Here is a 22,459-nt window from a genome sequence, read left to right on the forward strand (position 1 = left end):
TTCCATTAACAGCCTTGTCATCTATTCAGGGAAAGACTATAGGTCACCTGAGCCAACCCATATGGCCATTAGAGAGAGTTACGTGGGGACACTGGACCCCTCGGGGGCTAAAGGGGGAACTCTTGATTCCTGCTCCAGCCGCCTCCTGACCCATGCTCCCTCTGCGCTCTCTCCCCGCAGAGTAATTGAGACCAGAAGCAGCTCTCCCGTGGCTGACAAAGGCCCCTTGTTCCAGGGGCTTCACGCTGTGCTCTGAGCCAGCTGAGAGCATCTTTAAGAGAAGAGGCCAGCTGCTCCATGCAGGGCCGAGTCACCTCAGCTCCTCCATCACCCCAGGACAACAGACCCTGAGGTGGCACCCCGGCTCAAACATAGAGAACACTTGCAGGTAGCAGCCTTACGAGGGAACTTCTTACAACATATACCCAGATTTTCTGGAATGGGAAACAGCTGGGCCTGCCAGCTTAGGGCTAAAGGCCCTCGTCATCACCCAAGTTTGTTCCAGGCCCTGTCCAAAGGGCATCATGGACTTTTACATTCAGTTCTCATCACAACCTAGTTTGTAGGATGGGTGGAGCGACTCACCCCATTCTCCCAAATGATGAAGAGAATGAACAAGACAGGGCCTTGGACCTGCCTGGCCTCCAAGCCCCTTCAAGGCTGGCTGAAGGAGCAAACCCTTGGGTGATTCTCTGAGCAGCCTCTGCTCAGCACTGTCACTTACAGGGTGCCCGGCAGATAGATGCAGGGAGAAAACCTGGCTATGCACGCAGAGCTCTGACCTGCTCCTCAGGTAGATTCCATTCCCTGCATCCTACAGGACGGTAGTGGAGAGTGGGAAGAATTCCCACTTCACTGATGAGGAAACTCAAGCTCCCAGAGACCACGGAACCAGGAATTAGTTCTCTGACCCACAGCACAAGGCTCTTCCCACAGTCTCAAGTCACTGGACACCACACTCAGTAACTGCTAAAGGGAGGATGGGCAGGAGAGCCAAGGAAAGAAAGGAAAGGAGCCAGGCATGGTTCAGGGGCCGGAAGTTCAGAGGCCTAACCTTACCTGGGTCCCGGGGCTCTGCTGTCTTTTTATAGCTGGAAGTAACAAGCATACATGTGGCTAGGAAAGAAGACTATGAAATCTCCTTCTCCAAAGACTAGGCTTTGTCTTTTTTCTACTTAAAACTATGAGACTCTAAGGTGGAACAAACGCAAATTGTCCACAGATGGATACATGGATAAACAATGCAGCATATCCGTAATACTGAAATACTACTCAGCTCTCAAAAGGAAGGAGAGGGAAAGACAAGCGGGGCATGCATGGACCTGAAGGCACTGTGGTAAGTGGTCATATACAGAGAGAACGGTGGTTGCCAGAGGCTGGCGGGGTGTGGGGTGGGGAATGCAGGGAAGGCAGTGTTTCACCCTGCCAGAGAAGAAGGTGGGAAGTTCCAAAGCCACGTGGCGGCGATGGATCTAGAAAGACGAGTGACTGGATTCCCACAGGCGGTCCCCTGACCTAAACAGGAGTGCTGTGGTGTGTGCATTTCACCCTACCTCTCTCTCCCCGCAAGACAATTAAAAGTTTAAAAAATACAGAAGGCTAAGTAAGCACAGTGGCACACTCCTATAATGTTAGGCTCAGGAGACGGAGGCAAGAGGATCAGGAGTTCAAAGCCAGCCTTGGCTACACAGAGAATTTGAGGCCAGCCTGAGCTAAATGAGGCCCTGCGGGGTGAAAAGCTAATTAAGACTGTTTAAACACTGTCAGATTTGCCGATTTGGGCGCTGAGGTAGGGACTGGCCTTCATGGTTTCCTCCATTTATCTTTAAGAGCTCTAATCTCTTTAAAAGGCCTGGTCATAAAAGACAAAGAAATTGCTCTAGCTTGCCTTTCCCCTTCATGCAGCTAGCCATGATGGGCTGGACCCTGGAAATATGCTAATCAGCCAACGTGTAGGTCTTAGCTGGGGAGATAACATCTGGAGTCTGGAATGGTGTAGTTGGAAATAGACTGGGATAAACATAGAGAGTCCCCTGGGAGCAGGGGACCAAAGCAAGCGAATGGGGATGCTTCAGGCTGAGCTGTGGGCCAGCAGGGAGAGGTAGACAATGAGGTGGCCTTACAGAAAACCCACAAGGCCTGGGAAGAAAGGGATGACTCCTAAGCCGGGAAGAGACGGACCAAGCATCAGGGTGTTTCAGTAGATCTTCAGTGGCAAAGGACCACCGCCTAGAAGTCACTGTCTCCACTCCACCTATGAGCACCGCCATTTATCCAACCAGCAGCCAGTCAAGCTTGGCCAGCCTTTTGGGGGGGGGGGTCCCTGAAGTTGTGTGAAGGTAGGCCTGTCACTCATCTCTTCTGGTCTTGGTCCCCTTCTCCTCAAGACAGGAGTGGACTCCTTTGGCCTTAAACCCTACAGAGCATCTTTCTTTTTATTCATTCCTTAGTCACCCCCCCAGCTCCTCCCCCCCCACTTGCCTGGCTCCCAGCCCCTCCTATTCAAGGCAAGCGGGGTGCCTTAATTTCCTGGGCCACTCCCTGCACATTCCTGCTCCTCTGAGCTTGCCAAAGAGAGGGTTCCTCCCCTAAATGCCTGCCTCACTTCTGCTGTCCCAGAGCCTGCCCACTTGCTAAAGGAACAGAGCCCTAAGAGAGCAGTTACATGCCTGCTACTATAGAAGCTGATTAAAAGTACTTTAAAAGGTATATCGAAAGGCTATCTACAGCCCTAAGTAAGGGCTCATGATGCATGCCATGAAAATAGAAAAAAGATACAAAACACACATGACAATTAAACCTACATAATGGTGTACACACCCCAAGGGAGGGCAGAAGCATAGAATTACATAATGAAGGGGACACTCCAGGGCTGTGGGTCAGGATGAGAGGGCTGGTGACTGGTAAATCTCTTTACCATGACTCCAACTTACACACACACACACACACACACACACACACACACACACACACACCCTGCTTTTGGACTCTCAGATCCCTCTGGTCCACGTCCATCTTGAAGCCCCCCTACTTCCAGCCCAGACGACTTTCCCTGTTGGTTTCCATCCCATTCCTTACACAGGGCAATGGGGGCAGCAAGGCACCCTAGCGATGGGCTTTGGAGCTGGTGGTGGAGGCTAGCTGAGTCAGGCGCTGGTTCTCCTGACTTCACGCCTGGACCTTGGACAGGCGTTTACCCTCACTGCCTCAGTGTCCTCGTCCTCATGACCCTTCCTGCCCACACAACACTGTGGAAAGCCCCTGAGACCATAGTGAGGGCTGCTTTAGTGCTGGGCTCTTCCTCAGTTTTCTGGAGCATCTTGTACTACTCTCTGGGGGCCTGTAATGGAGTATTAGCCCCTCACTCTGACAGCGTACCCACTCTGCAGAGGCACTGCAACTTCTCAACCTCAAATTTATAATGCTGCCTGGCTCTTTTTCCATACATTGTTTCTTTCTAGGTGCACTAGGCAGAAATGTCCTGTGGCCAGAGGTGACAGTACTCCAGCCAATGGCAGTCTGAGGCTCTTATGACAGACAGCAGAACATCACTCCAACTCCTTGACCAGGCCAGTAGCTATGCCTTTCACCTGGACCTCAAGATGCCTTGACAAAGGGCTCAGATGCAGAGACATAGCACCACAGAGACAGCGTGGCCTTCCCTGTATACTGTCAACAGAGGTACTCTGGCCTCAGTGTCTATCTGTGAAGTAGGACAGGGAGGTCACCTTCCTCGCAGAGCTGTATCAGGGTCTCAGCAGACAGCACCTGATGTGCACTTCTAGGAACACCAACACTGGACGCACGTGGTTGTGACTATGCTGCCATTCGCCTGCACTAACGGCCACGGCCGACCCAGCCTCCAGCTCCAGGTGCTCTGGCCGCAGCACGGCCGGGAGACAGCACCTCAGCATAGGAGCGAGTGCCTGGAGCTCAGAAGAGGAGTCCCCTCATTGGCCCCTGGCTGGGCTGAGTGGAGAGGCCCCAGGGAGAGAAGGGCACAAGAGGGGCTTTCTCTCCACCATCATCTCCACCTTCCCATGCAGAATTCTTTAGGTCCTTCCTCTACCACAAAGCCACCCCTGGCTCTGCCCCCAGGGCCTACTGAAGGGAAGCAACCTGGGTGCAGGAGCTACAGGGGTTATCTTCCTTAGACATGTGGCAGCTATGGGAACAGGCTGTTCTGCAGCTCTGTGGGGCCTGGCCATGCGGGACTGACCATCCAGCCTGGCTCTCCTCAGTGGCTCTGAGGTACTTACAGTGTAAGACTTTATAAGCCACGAACCCCCACCCTTCCTCAGTGCCCAGGAGACAGCTGAGATGACTCTGTGGCTCAGAGCCCAGGGCTATGCTCAGGAGACTGAGTGCTAGAGAACTTCAAAGGCCTCTGGAGGCCTTGGGCTCTGAGCTGCCCACTCACTGGCCTGGTCAGCTGGCAGCAGGAACGTCTGTGTTTCTTTTAATATCAATTCCCAGGCATTTAACATTCTTCGAAGCTTAAACACAGAAACCTTTCCTTAGTAGAATGTGCTCTCTGCTTTGCCAAATACAACCTGGCGGCCTCCCCTCCCCCGCTACCTCCATCTGCTCCTGTCTCGAAGAGTCAATGATTTATGGTGCTTCCTCTGGACCTGAGCGGCACAGTGAGGGCAGAAGTGGCAGGGCTGCCATCCAGGCGGGAGACTCCTGGCCCTGGTGTCTGAGCTGGAGAGAAGCCGTGGTCACGATGCTGAGCTGGCTGGCCCTGTCGCCCTTTCATTTCACAGCCATCAGTGGCCCAGGCAGTGCGGCAGCTTCTCACACCTCTTGGCAGCATGTCCGCTAAGGCTGGCCAGGTTGGCCTGGAACATAGTCCTGCTTGTTTCTTAGGCCTTGCCCAAGGGTGGAGAGATGGGGTTCCTGCCACTGAAGAGGACATGTGACGGGGACTGGACTTAGGAGAGCTTTCTGTCATCATCCTCTTCCCCGAAACAATGAAGCGCTGCCACATGGTTGCCTAGCAGCACTGTCTCCCTGGCGACAGCACTGAGGAGCAGGGTACAGGTCCCTCGGCATCAGCAAAGCTGTACTTAGGGAACTGAGGCAGATGGCTAGGCCTCTACTGGAGGGCACCACCTCTAGACTGAACCCAAGATAGTGGGGGTAGGGAACACCCACACAGCTCCCAGTGGCACCAAGGGAAAAACCAGATGTAAAACTTCAGGCTCACTGTGCACCAGAGAATAATAATTTCCTGAAAAAAGGACACTAAGGGACCTGGAGAGGTGGCCCAGTGGCTAAGACCACTTAGAGGACCCAGGTTCTGTTCCTAGCACCCACATGGAAGCTCACAACCATCCTTAACTCTAATTCCAGGGGATCCAGCACCCTCCTCTGGTTCTGAGGGCATATTTTGCCTGCAGGCATGTGTATTCACCATGTATTTTTTTTTTAAAAATGAGATGCTCCCTGCTCAGAACTAATACAATGTGCTTGCTGAGGTCAAGGGATAAGACTCCTGGAGTACCCATGCCTGTGGCCAGCCTTGCCATATATCCCCTGATTCTCAGTCACAGAATCTACACCCAGTGTGAATGGCTCCATGCTAAACATCATCCCTCAAGCTTTCTCAAGAAGATAAGTAGACAGAAGCTGTCGTCAAACCTGGCACAATGTTCCAGAGATGCAAGTACACAAATGACCTTTCCCCTCAATTTCCAACCTCAGGACACCAAGAAACACCACTGAAATATGTGCACTCACCCTAAGGATCTGACGCTACTGATATTCCAAGGCCTCACCCTGAGACAGACACTCCCAACACAGGTGAGGACAGTGCAGGAACTGGGAGCCCAGCAGCCCAGCTGACTCCAAACCCTTTTGGTAGAACAGCAACCACAGGAGTACACAGGGCTCCCTTCCTCCTCATGCCCACAGCAGACACTGCTCTTTATAAACAGTGATCTCTTTTCCTGCTTGTAACAGCCTCAGGCTGCCTCCCAATATAGTGTCACACAAAAAGCCACCAACAGACCGAAAGCGGCTGTGAAAACAAAGGCACCTAACTCCCTTGCAGAGCCAGGATGGCCTGGGGACCTGGTATCTCTGTGCAGCTGGGACACTAAAGACCAAACGACTCCTTAAGAACTCCTTAACCGTACCCCCAGGTCTCACCCTGGCTCCTTACCTGGATCTGCCCCTTGCCCATGATCTTGTCCACAATCTCATTGTTGTCCTTGTTGACCTTGGTCTTGTCGTAGCACTTCTCATAGCACAGGATCCTCAGGGACTGTGACCCCTCCAGCTCGATCTCAAACTCCTGGTGACAGATCAAAGAAACAAAGGGCTCTGAGCCTCTGAAGGTGGGGCTTGTGGCTCCCCAGCTTCCCAGCAAGTGTGAGTCTTGGCTTTGTAAGGCTGGGGTGAGCAGGACACAGAGGGCACTGGTACTTTCCGGGAAACCCCAGTATTCACTGACCTAGACACTGGTCTGCAGGCAGATGACTAACAGGAAGTAAAGAGCCGGGGAGAGACAGCCAGTCCAGCCACTGACGTGGTCACCCCAGCAGAGAGGCATGCTCAGTGACAAACCGTGACAGAAGCCTCCGCTACTCACCTCATCCCATTTGGGCTCCGTCGTGTCCCGAAACACCCTGGTTTTGGCTTTGCTGACGAAATAGCCAAAGGAGTCCACCTCCAGAGTACAGTAAAGATCTGCAGGGGGAAGGCAGACACACCAGATGAGGCCTGAACAGGCCAGGAACAGGGCCAGGGCACAGGTAGTGGTGGTCAAGGGCTCGGGAAGGAAGGGTTACAGCTCTGCAGGGCAGGACCTGAGCTTTAGCATCAAGGACACATGGATCCTATAGCATCTCTACAGACTATGTGACCTGGGCCAATCCCTGGAGCCTCAGCCTCCCATGCTCAAAAGTTCAGGGAGATGGCAGAAGACCAGGGCAGGTAATGAGCCTGTAAAGGCCTTGACCATGCCGAGGCACTGGCTACGCTGTCCACACTCTAATTTTTCTCTGGCTTTACTGTAGGTATTCTGTAAATTCACTCTCACTCAGCCTTCCTGAGCTGCTACCCACACAGGAGCAAAGAAGACCTGCTTCCTGTCTTTCATGTCACAACCGCATGACAGGTGCCAGGACTATAGTTCACCCTGAGCATGATGGGGACACAAAGTGGAGGCCTGTTCACCCCAGAATCATGGGGAGGCTTCCCAGCAATGACGACTAAATGAATGGCTATTTATGGGCCAATAGTATAAACCCTGGAGCCCTGAGTTTCTGAACCTGTGTGCATGGGACTAAGTTATTTCACAGCTCTGTGACTCGGTTTCCTCATCTGGCAAACAGAAACTATAAACTCACTGGATAAGAAGTAGAATAACAGCTTTAATTAAAGATAGGTGTTGTGGGCTGGAGAGATGGCTCAGCGGTTAATAGCACTGTCTGCTCTTCCTAACGGACCCAGGTTCAATTCCCAGCACCCACATGGCAGCTCACAACTGTCTGTAACTCCTATTCCAGGGGATCCGACGCCCTCACGCATGCAGACAAAACACCAATGTACACAAAATAAAAATAAATGTTTTTTAAAAAAAAGATAGGTGTTATGGTGCACACCTTTAATCCCAGCACTCAGAGGCAGAGGCAGAGGCAGGTAGCTCTAAGTTCAGGGACAGCCTGATCTACACCAGTGAGTATAAGGACATAGGAAGACTGCCTCTAAAAAAAAAAATAAATAAAAGTTTCATTGAGATAGAGATTTGCTCAGTAGTAAAGCACTTGCCTAGTATGTGCAAGGAATGAGGGTTCATCCCCAGCACCCCAAATACTGCACCACAGTAAGATTTAAGCTCACTTTCAGGTCAATAAAAACAAATGTGATTGCCTTGCTTTTTTCTTTTGAGGCATGGCAGTATACTCCTTTAATTCCAATACTCAGAAGGCAGAGGTAGGTAGATCTCTGTGAGTTTGATGCCAGCCTGGTCTACATAGCAAATTCTAGGACAATCAGGGATACATAGAGAGACTGCCTCAAACAAAATTAAAAAACAAAAACAAGATCCATTTTAGATTTATTTTGTGTGCATGGGTGTTTTGCCTGCGTATGTGTCTGTACCACACGTGTAGCTGGTGCTTGAGGAGGCCAGAAGAGGACGTTGTATCCCCTTACCTGGAGTTACAGATGGTTGTGACCCACCATGTGGGTGCTGGGAACTGAACCCAGGTCCTCTGCAGGAGCGGCAGCAGAGCCACTGAGCCATCTCTCCAGGCCCGTGACAGCCTTTTATGGAGAAGGAATCTGAGGCTCAGAAAGGTTAGAAACTTGTCCAGAGTCACAGAGTTGATAATCGCAAGACATGGGCTTGAGTCTAGGTCTCTGTAGCTCTAAAGGGAAGGCTTGCGGGAGGGCGCACCTCGGAGACAAAGGACTTCCCTTCCCCGCCAAGAGGAGCTGGCTTCTAGACTCTGAGGGAAAGTCCCACAACTCCAGGCATGTTGGCAGGAACCCAGCTCAGAGAGGTCAGAGCTGCAGTCGAGGGGAAAGAGCCCTCAATAGTGGGACTGCAGGGACAGTAGCCACTCAACTTCTTCCGAGGGCCAAGGGGGCACTTACTGGCTGATTGTTTAAACCCCTTGGCAGAGTGGACGATGACGTGAAGGAAACCGTACAGTCCTGGAGACTCATCGTCTACGAGAGAGCAAAGACAGAGGTTAGAGGTGTAGGGCACTCACCAGCTCGTCCACCCTGGGCTGCTGGGAAGGCAGACAGCGCCACCTGCTGGCCATCTGGCAGACAAGCCCACTGCTCACTGCTTTCCCACAGTGTGAGCTGTCTGCTCAGACTGGGAGCAATCAGTACCTCCCCTCCCTGAACACGGCTGATCCCTAAGGCTGTCTAACCCTTCAAAATGGAGAGAAACTCATTTAAGTCACTTCGTTCTAGTGGGGGGTAAAAAAGCTCAGAGGAAGGCTTGGCCCTGGTTTGGGCCCCCAGGTCCCCAGCTGAAAAGCCCCTTTCATGACCCGGATGGTGGCACATGTTGCAATCCCAGCACTGGGAAGGCAGAGACAGGAAGATTGGGAGTTCACAGAGCTGGCACCACCATCCAGCATGAGAAGAGCACACCTCAGGCCAGTTTCTGGCCTTACTGAAGCTCTCCCTACCCAGAATCCTCTTGCAGGCTCCTGGAATTATAGCGCCATCTCCAAACTTCCTTGCTTGGCACTCAAGGCCTTCCAAATCTACTTCCTGAAATACCTGCCCTGATTCCTCATATCTTTCTCTAGTCTACCCACTGTCTGGTCCTCCCCCAAATCCCTGCCCCCTCTTGCAGCCTTCTGTTCTGGAGGGACACTTTCTCATGAACTCAGCACCACTCAGGTTCCATTACCGTCTCCAGGGTGCAGATTTTTTTCTCTCAAACTGAAGAGAAAATCAAGGAACACCTGAGCCCTTGAGAGGGTACGTCCCCTTTCCAATCCCTGTGTACTTGGCAGGAGGACTGTCCCAGTCACCCCGGGCAGTGTGACCGGCTGTTGGCAGCCGTGCCTATCCTCTGTGCTTGTAGAAGACCCCTAGCAATGCCCTGGGAGCCTGGACCTGCTGGCAGGGCAGCCTGGAGTTCCAAATCTTACCATCCTTATTGCTGGTGACAGGAATGTTGTGCACAGTCCTAAGCTTGAAACAGGATCCCGTGAGCACCTGGAGCTCCACAGAGCTCAGGACAAAGGCCTGGAGATCTGTGGGAGAAGCCAGAGGAGAGAGAGCTTCATTTCAGTCCACTAGGACCTGCTGCTCTTCTTGCAGATGCTTCGGAAAATCAGCTCAGATTCCAGTGTGGGGACTGAGGGAAAGTCCTTCAGGGACTCACATGAGCACAGCTGTGGGTGCTGGCAGAGACTCATGTGTGAGCAGGAAGCAAGACAAGGGGTACTCCCAACCCAGGGCACTAGGTGGCCTGTGATGAACTCACTGTGTGCTTTAACTGGGCCTCAACAGATGGTAATATCCCAAGACTGCCACCTCCCTGGCATGTTAAGATGACTATGAGGACTGAAGACAGACACTGGACATAACAAGCTTAGAAAAACACAAGGCCCTTTGCTGCCAAGGACACCTGCAGAACAGGGTGGAACTGGGCGGGAATTTACCCTTCTTCTGTAGCTTCTGAATCGCTTCTCTCCACTCCGACCTCTCATAGTCAGAGGACAGGAGAAACAGGTAACTCTGGAAGGAGAGGTAAGGTTTCAGAGCAGTGACCTCAGCTGGAAAAGCTGCAACCCCAACCTCTAGGCGTCCCATCAGGCCCCTCTGAGACCGATGGAGGAGGCAGTGCCAATGGTGGCCAGCAGAGGGCAGTAGCTTACTGCTGGCTGGGAGAGCATGTGGGGGCTAGAGCTGACTGAGGCAGCGTTCCTGGGAAATGGGGGTCCCCTCATAGCCATGGGTCAGTACCAGAAGCCACAGAGAGTGGGCAGCCCCGCACTGAGGAACAGGTGGCCCTCCACCCCGCTGCTCCTGACCTTTCCATTCCGATTGTGTATCCGGAACGGGATGGTTGGGGAATTGAGCAGCAGCAAGAACTCATTCTCAAACATCTTCTTTTTGAGACGCTCAATGGCTCGGCTCTGTCCTTTGTTGGCTTTCTGCAGGGGACGAGACACCAGCATTTTCCCTCATGCGAGACTCCACATCCCACTTGGCTGTGCTGAGCACAACACTGTCCTTCGTGCTGATTATTTTCTTATTTTGCTGTATTTCATGAAGTTTTGGTGTCTAAGGCCTAGGTATGCACATCCCAAGTGCCAGCTCGGGAGCATACCATCCACATGCAACTAACCCATGCCACACGTCTACAGAACACCCAAGGTCAGTACAACCAGACCACCCCAAAGCCAGAGTGTCACCTCCTACCCCCTAGTACTGGAACTAGCCAGTGCTAAGCACTTCCTCTGCTCTGCTTCTGTGGAAACCCCAACGACCTGACCAGTCCTGAGGCTTTCGGGCAGCCATGGCTATGTAGGAAGGCTTCTTCTTGCAGACCCTGTAAGTAACCTCTGACATCACCCTACCACTCAATCACCATACGAGAAGCCCCCCATGGAGCCACAGCTGCTGGGCTGACAGCAAGGCCTGCGGTCCCATCCGCTGCCCAGCTTGCCCTGCCCACAAGCAAGTCAGTCCTGCGCTGCCCAAGTAGCTCTCTCCCATTTCCCAACCTCGTATTTCATCAAGAAAGCTGCCTCTGCTTCACACCTCAGAGTCACTGAACCCCCAAGCTCTTCAATGTGGATTAACCTCATCTTTTTTCCTTCGTGGGTATGTGTGGTATCACAGGTGATATTGGAATCTTCCCTGATCCCTCTTACACTGTATTTTTTGAGGTAGGTTCTCTCAGTCAAATCTAGAGCTCACTGATGGGGCTAGTCCCAACAGCCGGGTTGTTGTGAGGTTCCGAGCGCTGGAATGACAGCAGGGCCACCCCACCCGCCATATTTACACGGGCTCTTTTTATCTGGACTCTGGCTTTCTCGCTTATGGCAAGCACTTCACCCACTGAACCATCTCTGGCAGAACTCTAACACAGCCTGCAGCCAGCCCTGTGGCGGTGGCTCTCACATCCTGTCAGAAGAAGGTAATCAACACTCTTAGAGACATCTCTGCTGACAGAATGCACACAGCTGCCCAGCCATGTCATTGTGGAGACTCCCACAGACACAAGGGCAGTAATGTGCACTATAAACCTTCCTCCCAACCGGAAGAACCAGGAACAATCCAAATACCCAAATACACGCTTGGCAGTTGAAAGAGAATATGCCATAGCTGCTAAAGGGGATCGGATAGTTCAGAGTTCCAGGGAGAAGCTTACCAAGTGCCACAACAGGACACATGGTCTTGTGTGTAGGCACGTGAGTGCGCACATGCACGCGCACACACACACACACGCACGCACACACACACGAGCGCACTCGAGCATACACACACTTCAAGTTGTTAACCATGTAAAAGTGGGAGATGATCCCTTTCACTCTATCTGCTAGGATTGTAAGCATTTATGACACTGACAACTAGAAAAAATGAGTTTTAAAAATTATTAATATGAGCTGGGTGTGGTGGCACACACCTTTAATCCTTGGGAGGCAGAGGCAGGCCAATCTCTGTGAGTTCGAGGCCAGCCTAGTTACAGAGTGAGTTCCAGGACAGCCAGGGCTACATAGAGAAACCCTGCCTCAAAAAAAAAAAAAAAAAAAAAAGAAAGAAAGAAAGAAAGAAACAAAGAAACAAAGAGAGAAACAGAAACAAAGAAAGAACATTATTAGTATGGCCAGCAACATGGCTCAATGGGTACACTCAAGGGAGTTGATTCTTTCCTTCCATCATATGAGTTCTGGGGACTGAACTCAGGTCTTCAGGCTTGGTAGCAAGTATTTTCAGTAACTGAGTGAGACTCCTCAACCCCCCAATTGCCCTCTGAACAATGCTTTGGCCTCATCCCATGGGTTTTTTGGTCTGCAGTGCTTTCATTTTTTATGCACTTCTAAACAGTTTTCAGTTTCCATTTTGATTCCATTTTTTTGTTTAGATATATTTTATTATGTATATATTTATTTATTATGTATACAGTATTCTGACTGCATGTACACCTGCAAACCAGAAGAGGGCACCACATCTCATTAGAGATGGTTGTGAGCCACCATGTGGTGGCTAGGAATTAAACTCAGGACCTTTGGAAGAACAGCCAGTGCTCCTAACCTCTGAGCCATCTTTCCAGCCCTTGATTCCCCCTCTTTAAAAGCACTAATTTCCTAGATGCTGTGAATATGACCCCCAGGCTATCAGGTTTTTAAAGATTAGAGATTCACTTTGTGAACTAACAGACAACTATTTGTGGATTTTCTGTGTGTGTGAGGAGAGCCTGATTTCTTTCTCAGCACATGCCTATCAGACGAGGTCGGCCAACTGTGGTAGCTGGGTTCCCCTTTCCCTACTCATTTGCTCTCTAGAGGAGTCAGTTTTTCATGAGGCCTCCTGTGCAGCTGGGGTGGGGGGCGGGGGTGGCAATGATGACGACGACGACGACACGCACTCCACAGTTAAACCCACTAGCTTCTGAACACTGGTCCCTGGCTCTCCCTCAGCAGGGTCTCCCACTGTGGCACCCCGCTTCCCCTAGCACACCCCCAAGCTCGCAGGCCCCTCCCTTCGCCTCCCCAGAACAGCCCAGCTGTGTCTTACCTCCTTCTGGATCTCACTCTTGAGGGCAGAGATCTTCGTTTTCATGTCCTCTAGCTCGTGGTCTGGGAAGAGGTGCACCTGGGGACTGGCCTCTGACTCCTCAGGGGATGGGAACACCAAGTCGGCCAGGGGGATGTACCACTTACAGTCATACTGCTGGTGCTTTCTGTAAGCAAGCAGTGGAGAGTGAGCTGGGCAAAGCGGCCTCTGCAGTGCAGAACTGCTCGCCCGGAGCAAAACCCTACCCACAAAGGGGACTGCTGAGACTCATGGGAGGTGGAAACATTCCCTGCCCTCCAGGAACTCCAAGCAGGCACATGTGGAACACTGGGAGCCGGGTCAGCCGGCAGTGAGGCCGGGTCTTTACCTTGCTAGTCTTTTGCCCAGTGGGACGGGTGCTCTTAAATATCCTAAATCACTGTGTATAAAGAACGGCGCTTTCATGGCTGGGCTGGTATTTTCTTATCATTTGCCTCCCGCCCTGCCATCTCCTGTGCTCTCTAGACTGAAGCTAGTAAGACCGTCCTACAGCAGAGATGGGCTATAGATGCTATCCTGAGTGCCAGTTCTGACCCATCGGGATCACACAAAGCCCCGGGCTGAGGGTCACAAACTACGTGGAAGCTGGGTGTGGCAGCACATGCCTTTAATCCCAGCACTCAGAGGCAGGTGAATCTCTGTGTGTTCCAGCCCAGCCCAGTCTATGCAGACAGGTCCAGGCCAGCAAGGCCACACAGCAAGACCCCATCTCAATCAATCAATCAATCAATCAATCAATCAATCAATCAATCAATCAAACTATATCCAAGCCTAGCAGGAAAGGGTGATATGGCTGATTATTAATATCTGCTGCCGGGCTGGAGAGATGGCCTAGCGGTTAAGAGCACTGACTTTTTCTAGAGGACCCGAGTTCAATGTCCAGAACCCACACGGCAGCTCACAACCGTCTGTAACTCCAAGATCTGACACCCTCACACGGACATACATTCAGACAAACCACCAATCCACATAAAATAAAAATACACTATTAAAAAAATCTGTTGTGGGAGAAAAACTGAAGGTGGACGAAGCTCCATACATTGCCAGTCATGCTACAGACCCTGTCCCTCCTTACTTCCCAGCAGACACTGGGGCGGGGCCCTCATGAATGTAATCCAGGAGCATGACCCCAGCGCACTGGTTGCTACTGGCATCTCTGTGGTCTAGTTCCTGAGAGTCAGGTCCTCCACTGAAGCCTGTAATGACCTCCCTCCTCTCTTCTTTAAATTCCTCTGAGAATTCGATCTGTTCCCGATTCTGGTCCCTATGCTGCAGCAGGCACAGGGTCCTCCTTTGCAGCGTGAGGCAACAGAGATAGCACATAACAGGTTACACATGTGGATGGGGGAACACGTGAGCAAATCTGGAGCAACCTTTTCTGCCACGACAGAGCATATCCACACTGCTGAAAAGGAGCTGAAAGGGAGCTTCCGAGTTAGATTAGGGTTCAAATCCCACCTCCTCCATTTCTAGCCATATGACCCTGGGCAACTTACTCGCCTTCTCTATGACTTCTGACTGTGAGGTAGGGAAAAGAGCAACCACTTTGTGAAGGTGACAGGAGGATTATTCGAAGCACCTGTCATGGCAGAAGCCCCTCCCCCCAAATGGCAGCAGATGTGATGAATGTCGATTCACAGAGCTGTTATTAGCAAAAAAAGAAAAAAAAGAAAAAAAAAATTGTCCAATATGGAGACAGTCCTTGAGTAAATCCTGGCATATCCACTTAATATCATGCAGAAAAGCGGTGTTTGTAACAGCTCAATAGCAGCAAGAAAATGCTTACAGCATAAAACAGAAAAAGGAAAGCCCAAGCTGGATGAAGTGGCAGCACACGCCTTTAATCCCAGCACTCAGGAGGCAGAGGCAGGCAGGTCTCTGAGTTCAAGGCCAGCCAGGTCTACGTAGAGAGTTCCAGGACAGCCAGGGCCACAGAGTTACTCATGTAATAAATAATAAGCATATAAATGTAATAAATAAAAAGCAGAGCCTCAGGCTGGGTGTGGTGGCTCACGCCTGTGATCCCAGCACTCAGGGAGGTAGTGGCAGGGGATCTCTGTGAGTTCAAGGGCAGCCTGATCTACAAAGTGAGTCCAGGACAGCCAAGGCCACACAAAGAAACCCTCTCAAAAAAAAAAAAATAGTAATAATAAGCAGAGCCCCAAATTGGGCATTCTTTGTTAGTACAACTATGAGAAAAAAATACAAAACCATTAAAAAAAATGGGCAATAAATACAGTCGCAGAAGACTTACACTTATGCTCAGGTAGGTTATTTTTTCCTGTAATATATTATCTTTGTAATTTAAAAAAGCATGACTTCTTTTTAGAAGCAACTATATAGTAAAGCTGAATTGAGTATGTGTGTGTGCGCACTCTCTCACACTATAACCCCGTAAGCCTTAAACTTGTTGTGATCTTTCCGTGTCGGCCTCCCTACCGACAAAAGGCACCTGGCTAACATGTTTTGTTTCATTTTTTCTAAAGTGGGGAGGGCAGAGGAAGAAACACTGCCCAAGCCAGTTGTCCCTGACTGCGACCCCAAATCCACATCCTCACCCTGCAGAAGTCTTCTTCAGCTTGGCACACAGTAGGACATCTGTGAAGAGAAAGACGTGCCGCAGCTTCCGGGAGCTCTCAGACATTTCCACCAAGAAGCCGTCCTTCACCAGCTGCCGAGTCTGAGGAGACAGCATAGCCCGCACTGCTCAGAGGGGAGAGAGCTTTGAGGGCCCGGCCTGCACTGCTGTGGAGCCATCTCAGAGTGACTGTGCAGCTGAGAGAATGGTTCTGCTTGGAAGCACCATACACCGTGGAAAGGCACAGTCCTTCCCCACAGCTCTCAGCAGCTTCCCCTGGATATAAGCTCCCCAGAATGACTGGGTTTCTCCATCCTTGACCATGAACATCACCAATCTCACATCTCCTCCCAAAGGAGAGACTGATCTAGTTTCTAAAGCTCATCTTGTTCAGCCAAGCCACTGAGGCTCCTCCATGCTACTTCTCAGTGGAGTCCTCAACTACAGGATTTCCCCAAGGGGGGCTGTAGAGATCGGGACAGTCAGAAGCACCTCACTGCTCATGAGATGTGGAATGTTTTTCCCTGCCACCCTCAGAGCTGGCAGGCTTCTCCGGATCTGTCATCATCTGTTCCAGCCGTCTGTGTGTGCACTGTGTGCTGTGTGACCTACATAGTCTATCGTCTGTGGGTGAGCACGTTGAAAGGAAATGATTAAAAGAACCTGAAGCTGATCGTGCTCCATGCCGTCTAAGACTTTTTCAGGTATTTTCTGGGGTGTTGCAAACCAGGGCTGGGGACTGGGTACAGACAGCTCCGTGCCCCGTTAGTCATGCTTGAGACCCTGTCCCTCATTACTTCCCTTCCCAGCAGACATGGGAGGCTCATAAATGTAACAAAGGAGCATAAAGCCAGTGAGCCTTCCCTCCTAAATGCTCCTTAATTGCCTCGATTAGTCAGAAGGCGCTGTATGTGGGCCAGACTGCTGACCCCTGAGGGTCACAGTCTCCCCAGTCCTTCACACTGCTTCCCCACTCTTCCATCAGGAAGGCTCCCAGCCCACCCCCGAGGAGATGCGATGCCACATCCAGGTGTTGCCAAGGATATTTTATCAGCCTGGGTGACCTTAGCCATCCGGGGTACTGGCATTTTCTTTTGTTGGGCTCGTTGCCTAGCTCTGGCCTACCTAGTGAAGCGTCTCCCAGGGACGTCCTCCTAGTCGGAGCAAGGATGTGTATCAAGCATGAGGTCCCGAGAGGCCCAGCTTCTGGTGGGGACAATGTGTGGAGTTTGACAGCCCAGTAAGCATCTGATTCTGACCCTTTTGTCTGGGTATCCCTGTGCCAGGCACGGAGATTCTATTACCAGGTTATCATAGCGGTCTAGGAGACAACAGTCTTAAAAGTTCCTTTCTGTCTGTTTTTTGAGACAGAGTTTCTCTGTATAGCCTTTGCCTGTAAAACAGGCCTCAAACTCATAGAGATCCACCTGCCTCTTCTTCCCAAGTGCTGGGATTAAAGGCGTGAGCCATCATTGAGCGGCTAGGCTTAAAGTTCTTGACCTAGAACCTGACATGCTGCAGGTAATCAGGGCGGCCGAGGACTGCAGGCCTCCCTTTAGCTGTGAGTCCACAGGATACTCAGCAGTAGCAGGCCAACTGTCTACTCCTCTGCTTAGGTATGAAGCTGTGAAGGGCCTGAACTCACCTCCCCCTTGGGGGTTGTGACTGCAGTCCGGCGGGGATCAATGTCCTCATTAATGCTGGACAGGAAATTCTGGGAGATTCGGAGGGCATCCTGAAGCAGTGGGTAGTCTGGATGGTCCACAGGTGTATGCTTCAACAGATCCTGGGAGAGGATGTGGGGATGAATTGAGAGGAAGTGGTTCAAGTTCATGAGAAGACAGTGGGGAGTATGTAACCCTCCTAAGAATTCTGAGGAGATACTCCTGGGACCCACACTCTCATCCAGCCATGCCTGTGAAATCGGAACTGAGAAACCAGGGTCAGGCGAGCAGCAGTGAAGGCACTCAGTGTCCCTTTGATTTCTGCTGGACTCGGGTGACTCCTCTCCCTGGAGGCTGCAGCCCCGGAGAAACCATATCTCACCAAGCAGCTGGGGAACCCTCCTCTACCCACTACACAGCTGCTCCAGGACCCTGGAGACCACAAAACAGGGGATGAAGCACCAGCAAGTGTCTGCCTGCTGGGGAGCATTTGGCCAAATATCAAGCTTAGTAGTCAAGCTATATTTAGGACATGGCCCCGTTGGCATGGTTACCATAGGCCAGGTAGGCACAGTCAGGGCCCGGGGACCCTCTTGCTTGCTCCCCAAATGGAGTCTCAGTGACTTCAATGCCTTCACATGAAACTCCTAACCCACCTCTGGCCACTGTGGGGTGTGACACTCACGTGTAGGACCAGGGTGCTCCGAGTGACTCGGTCAATAGGCTTGTAGAGCAGAGCTGCAGGGAAGGCCAAGAAAGGAGACAGGATGATGAAGTACAAATTCTGGGTCATGGAGATGATTCTCCAAATGAACAGTCACACAGAAGCCACGGGGATTCAGTGGTAACCCACACCTCCGTTTTCACTCCATGGACAGGTCAAATAAGAGGAAGGACACACAGCTCTGTCCACTCAGGCTCCCTCCCTACCTGAATCTCCATCTCCTCACCCACTCCTGTGCTGTCCAGGCTCTCACAGCTGAGGCTCCCCTGGGCCCCATCCCCAACCATACAGAGACACCCAGAGCCCCGCAAGAGTTCAGCACTCTGTGGTGCCCTTGGCACTTCAGAATGGCAGGCTGCCCTTCCTCATGCCAGTCAATCCTCAGTCTAAGGACTGGCACAGCCAGCTGGGAACCACACACTTCATTCACTCTCACATATCTGGCCTCAGCTCTATTAAAAAAACAAACAAAACAAAACAAAAAAAAACTCTTCTTCATGCCCTCAACCCGCTGACCGAACAGGCTAGGCTGAGGGGTCAAAAGGCAAGCCGAAACACCACCAAAACGCTCCATCCTCAAGCCAGTGGCAGACGGAGGAGCAAAGACTTCTTGAAGGAATCTGGGTGGAGTCCTGCTACAGAAGCCCCAAAAGACGCTAGACAAAGGCAAGGTCAGCCAGGTCCCAAGGGGCCACCCTCCTCTGTTGCCCAGACAACGAATGCTGACCACCCAGACCATTCAGCAGGCACTGGTAAGACGCTGTGGCCAGCAGCCCAACACTCCTGCAGGCGGGTCAGTGCTGGTCCTGTACCTGGGTCTCCAAGTCCTGGGACCAGGACCTTTGGCTTTCTGTCACAGGTGTTCTAAGAGGCTTGGCTGAAGAAAAGTCCGTAACGGAATGTCCCATACAACCTAGCCAGATCCTTCAACAGCCCCCAAACCAGAGTCTCCCAGAGCCCTACACAGCAAGTGCCAAGCAGACACTTCAGGGCACATCCTGGTGCTCTGGCAATGTGTTTTTGAGGTATACTAGGTGCCCCATCTGTAGCCCTTGCTTGGCTGCCCATTAGGTCCACATGGGAGCTGCTAAAAGCAGCAGCTGTCCCTACACCCCTTCAGCTAACCCAAAATCTCCAAAGGGTAAAAAAGCTATTGTGCTGACATGGATATGTATCAGAAGCTGGAAAACTGCTGTTTTTCTGTAGCTCTTTCTTAAGCCGCCATTACCAGAAACACCCCTGACGGCTGGCCCACGGAGGATAGAACGGGCAGATCCGTGGGTTCGGGGTGTATTGGGACATGCAGGGATTTCATCTGAGGATGCCTGAGGCACCCCACCCACCTGTGGCTTAGGCGTCTGCACCACCCAGGGAAAGTCATACCAGAGCCCTCGAGACCTCACGGAGGCCACAAGGTCAGCAGACAAAGGCAGGGGTGGGCCTGGACTCCCATCCCCCAGAAAGCTGACACTGCACCATCGGCTTCTGCAACCCTCTCTGGGTCCTGGGAGGAAGAGGTTTCTGACTGAGCGCAGAAGTCTGCAGAAATGGTGGATCAGGTTTCAGGGGGACTATTAATACGCTTGAAGTCACCTCTGACTTCAGCATCCATCTGACAGGGCCAGGGAATGACTCCCGCAGTCTTGGCACTGGCCAAGGGGAATCAGGTGTGGGAGAAAACCAGGCAAGGAAGAATGCCCCCGGGACCTTTGTTCCCCTGGCTTCTGAGCGCGCCCCCTTGTTCCAAGTGTGCCAGCCCCTTCTCTGTGCCTGGGCTCCTCTATCATTCTTTCCCCACTCTTCCTGGAACAGGTGCCATCAAACAAGTGGTCTTGCTCATCTCTCTCCCTCCTCCAGGAAGCCTCCCCTGATCACACTTTTCTAAGCACTGAAAGTCAGACCACCAATATGAACAAGTTGCTCTTTTCCCAGGTTTCACGGAACTGCCTTATGTACACTGTTTCCCGTCACTAAAAGGGGATGCAATTTTCACCAGCCCTTTTTTTGTTTTTTTGTTCTCCCCCACCCCCCTGAGACAAAGTTTTTCTGTGTGGCCTTGGCTGTCCAGGATTTGCTTTGTTCACCAGGCTGTCCTTAAACTCACAGAGATCCTCCTGCCTCTGCCTCCCCAAGTACTGGGATTACAGGCGTGTGCCAGCGAGCCTCACTCTCACTTGCCCATTTTTATGGTACAGAAACTCAGGCACAGATTACTTGCCTATAATCACAAAGCTGTGAGCGGTAGTTGGGTTTTGAATTTTGTGCTCACAAATGGACTGTCTCTGTCCTCAAGAGAAAGTGACGGTGAACTCCACACACAAGAGCTCTGGGAAAGACTCCGCCTACCAGGGTGAGTGCTTGCCCTAGAGCTAGCTCCTCACCCAACTCCTCACTCCAAAGCAGACTTCAAAAATTAGGGCATCACTGGGACCAGAGAAACCCCTGGACACCAGGCTTCAAGCCTGCTCTATGAAGACTAAGCTTCCCTTCAGGGAGAGAAGGGGGAGCACAGAGCTGACCCTTTCTCCTTGTTAAAAAGCCAGCCCCTCGGCCAGGGCCAGCATTTCTTCCCTGACCTCTGACAGGGCTTCAAGCCCCACTCTTCCCTGGTGCCAGCCTGTTGGAATCTGCTGAAGTACAGCACAGAGGCTGTCTCCACGGTGAACACCAGACACGGAACAAGCCATGGACAATGAGGGGGACAAAGGTCCTGAACAGCTCCCTAACACACAGCTAGGAAAGTGCTGCAAACCTCATCCCTCATCTCTCCTCCAGCAAACTGCCACCCCCCACTTGGTTCAGCCTGTAACTAGAGCCCCAGGTTACCACGGAGATAGGCACGCAAAGTGACTGAGAAGGGTGCAGACAGAACGCCTGGTGGGAGGGAAGAAGGTCCATACCCAGCCAGCTGCCTCTCTGACACACATGTGCCCATAGCAGCTGGCCTGGAGACCACATGTGCCCCCCGGTGCCCCATCAGAGCAGCTCAGGTCACCCCTGAGGCACTTCTTGCCTTAAGAGAGTAGGGCCACCAGGTCTGGACAACTTGCTGCCTGCACCTGCTTCGGTATCATACAAGCAAAGAGCCCGCCTGACAACATGCTCCTGTCCCAGGACACTTCCTCGCCTCGGCTGAAGGAGTGACAAAGAGGATGCTCAGGCCTTCCGCTGAAGTGGGTGTGTGACCTTCACGAAGCGGCGGCCAGCCACACCCCCCTCTCATGCAGACCTTCTGCACTGAGTGCCGAGACCTGGCTAAGGGTGTTTAGGGGCTGGAAACACTGCTCCGGAAACCAACCAGCTCCTCCCGACTCTCCCAGAGCCACCCAGAGAGGAGGCGGCATGTGCTCGAAGCACACAATACCGGCATCCTCTGTGCTCACGGACAAAGAAACTCCCAACTTCTCTCTCCAGCGCAGGCTGGCGCTCTCGTGCCACGAGGTGCAGCTGTCCATACTCTCTGTCCCTCTCTGCCTGCTCCCAGCTGTCCCTTGCCCCCACCTCAGGCCTGCGGGTACAGCCTGTCACTTTGCTTAGTCTCTTCAAGAAGTTGCTCAATGTCTTTCATGCATGCACATGCTAAACCACCAGTCCCTCACACCGCCTCGGGAGGACCTGGACCCTTCTAGCCTGGTCCTTCCATTTCAAAGATGCTCTGCCCCATGCAGCCTCTGGATTTCAGCTCCAAGCTGACCACAAAGCAAATGCGAGTGGGTTCAGCCACACGACCATCCTCCATTTCCTGCAGCCCCTAAATCCTGCTGGCCATATTGAAGTCCATTCTAGCCAGCCCCCAGATGTCGCAGGCATGCCACTTCCCACGGAGGGGCGCCTGGGTTACCATAGGTGCAGTTACAGCAGAAGCGAATGATGAGGAGGATTTCCATGGCAGCCTCTATCCTTGCAGCAGGGACCCGCAGCCATTGCTCCAGGCTCCTGGCTCTCCTCAGCAGCCCAGCCACTCGGCCACCTTGCTGGCTGCTGCTGCACAACCTCGACAATCAGGCAGCCGCTTCCTTCCGAGTGCTCATCCAACAAGGGGGAGGGCAGGAGCATGGAGAGGCAGGAGGAGGAAGGGAGGGGAGGAGGGGGGAGGGACCAAAAGCCTGCTGGCATCCTAAGGAGGAGCACGTTTGTAGCTGGCCTACTGCCTAGGGAGGAGACACAGTCACACAGTCACACACACACACACACACACACACACACACACACACACACACACAC

The 22,459-nt window shown here is 52.1% G+C and overlaps 1 protein-coding gene across 3 annotated transcripts in view; it reads right to left on the bottom strand.

Annotated features, from left to right (window-relative positions):
- Abr (ABR activator of RhoGEF and GTPase) overlaps positions 1–22,459 on the bottom strand; it is a 182,153-nt gene that overhangs the window by 27,324 nt on the left and 132,370 nt on the right. For all 3 annotated transcript variants that reach the window (XM_055619944.1, XM_055619945.1, XM_055619946.1), the window contains 10 exons: positions 18,197–18,249; positions 17,493–17,633; positions 15,828–15,949; positions 13,231–13,396; positions 10,518–10,640; positions 10,146–10,221; positions 9,630–9,734; positions 8,608–8,682; positions 6,596–6,693; positions 6,167–6,298 (listed from right to left, as the gene is read on the bottom strand). In XM_055619944.1, coding sequence (XP_055475919.1) covers positions 6,167–6,298; positions 6,596–6,693; positions 8,608–8,682; positions 9,630–9,734; positions 10,146–10,221; positions 10,518–10,640; positions 13,231–13,396; positions 15,828–15,949; positions 17,493–17,633; positions 18,197–18,249 — 1,091 coding nt within the window. The remainder of the gene's footprint in view (positions 1–6,166; positions 6,299–6,595; positions 6,694–8,607; positions 8,683–9,629; positions 9,735–10,145; positions 10,222–10,517; positions 10,641–13,230; positions 13,397–15,827; positions 15,950–17,492; positions 17,634–18,196; positions 18,250–22,459) is intronic.

Source organism: Psammomys obesus, unplaced genomic scaffold, assembly GCF_907164565.1.
Source record: "Psammomys obesus unplaced genomic scaffold, mPsaObe1.curated_primary_1811, whole genome shotgun sequence".
NCBI classification, from domain to species: domain Eukaryota; kingdom Metazoa; phylum Chordata; class Mammalia; order Rodentia; family Muridae; genus Psammomys; species Psammomys obesus.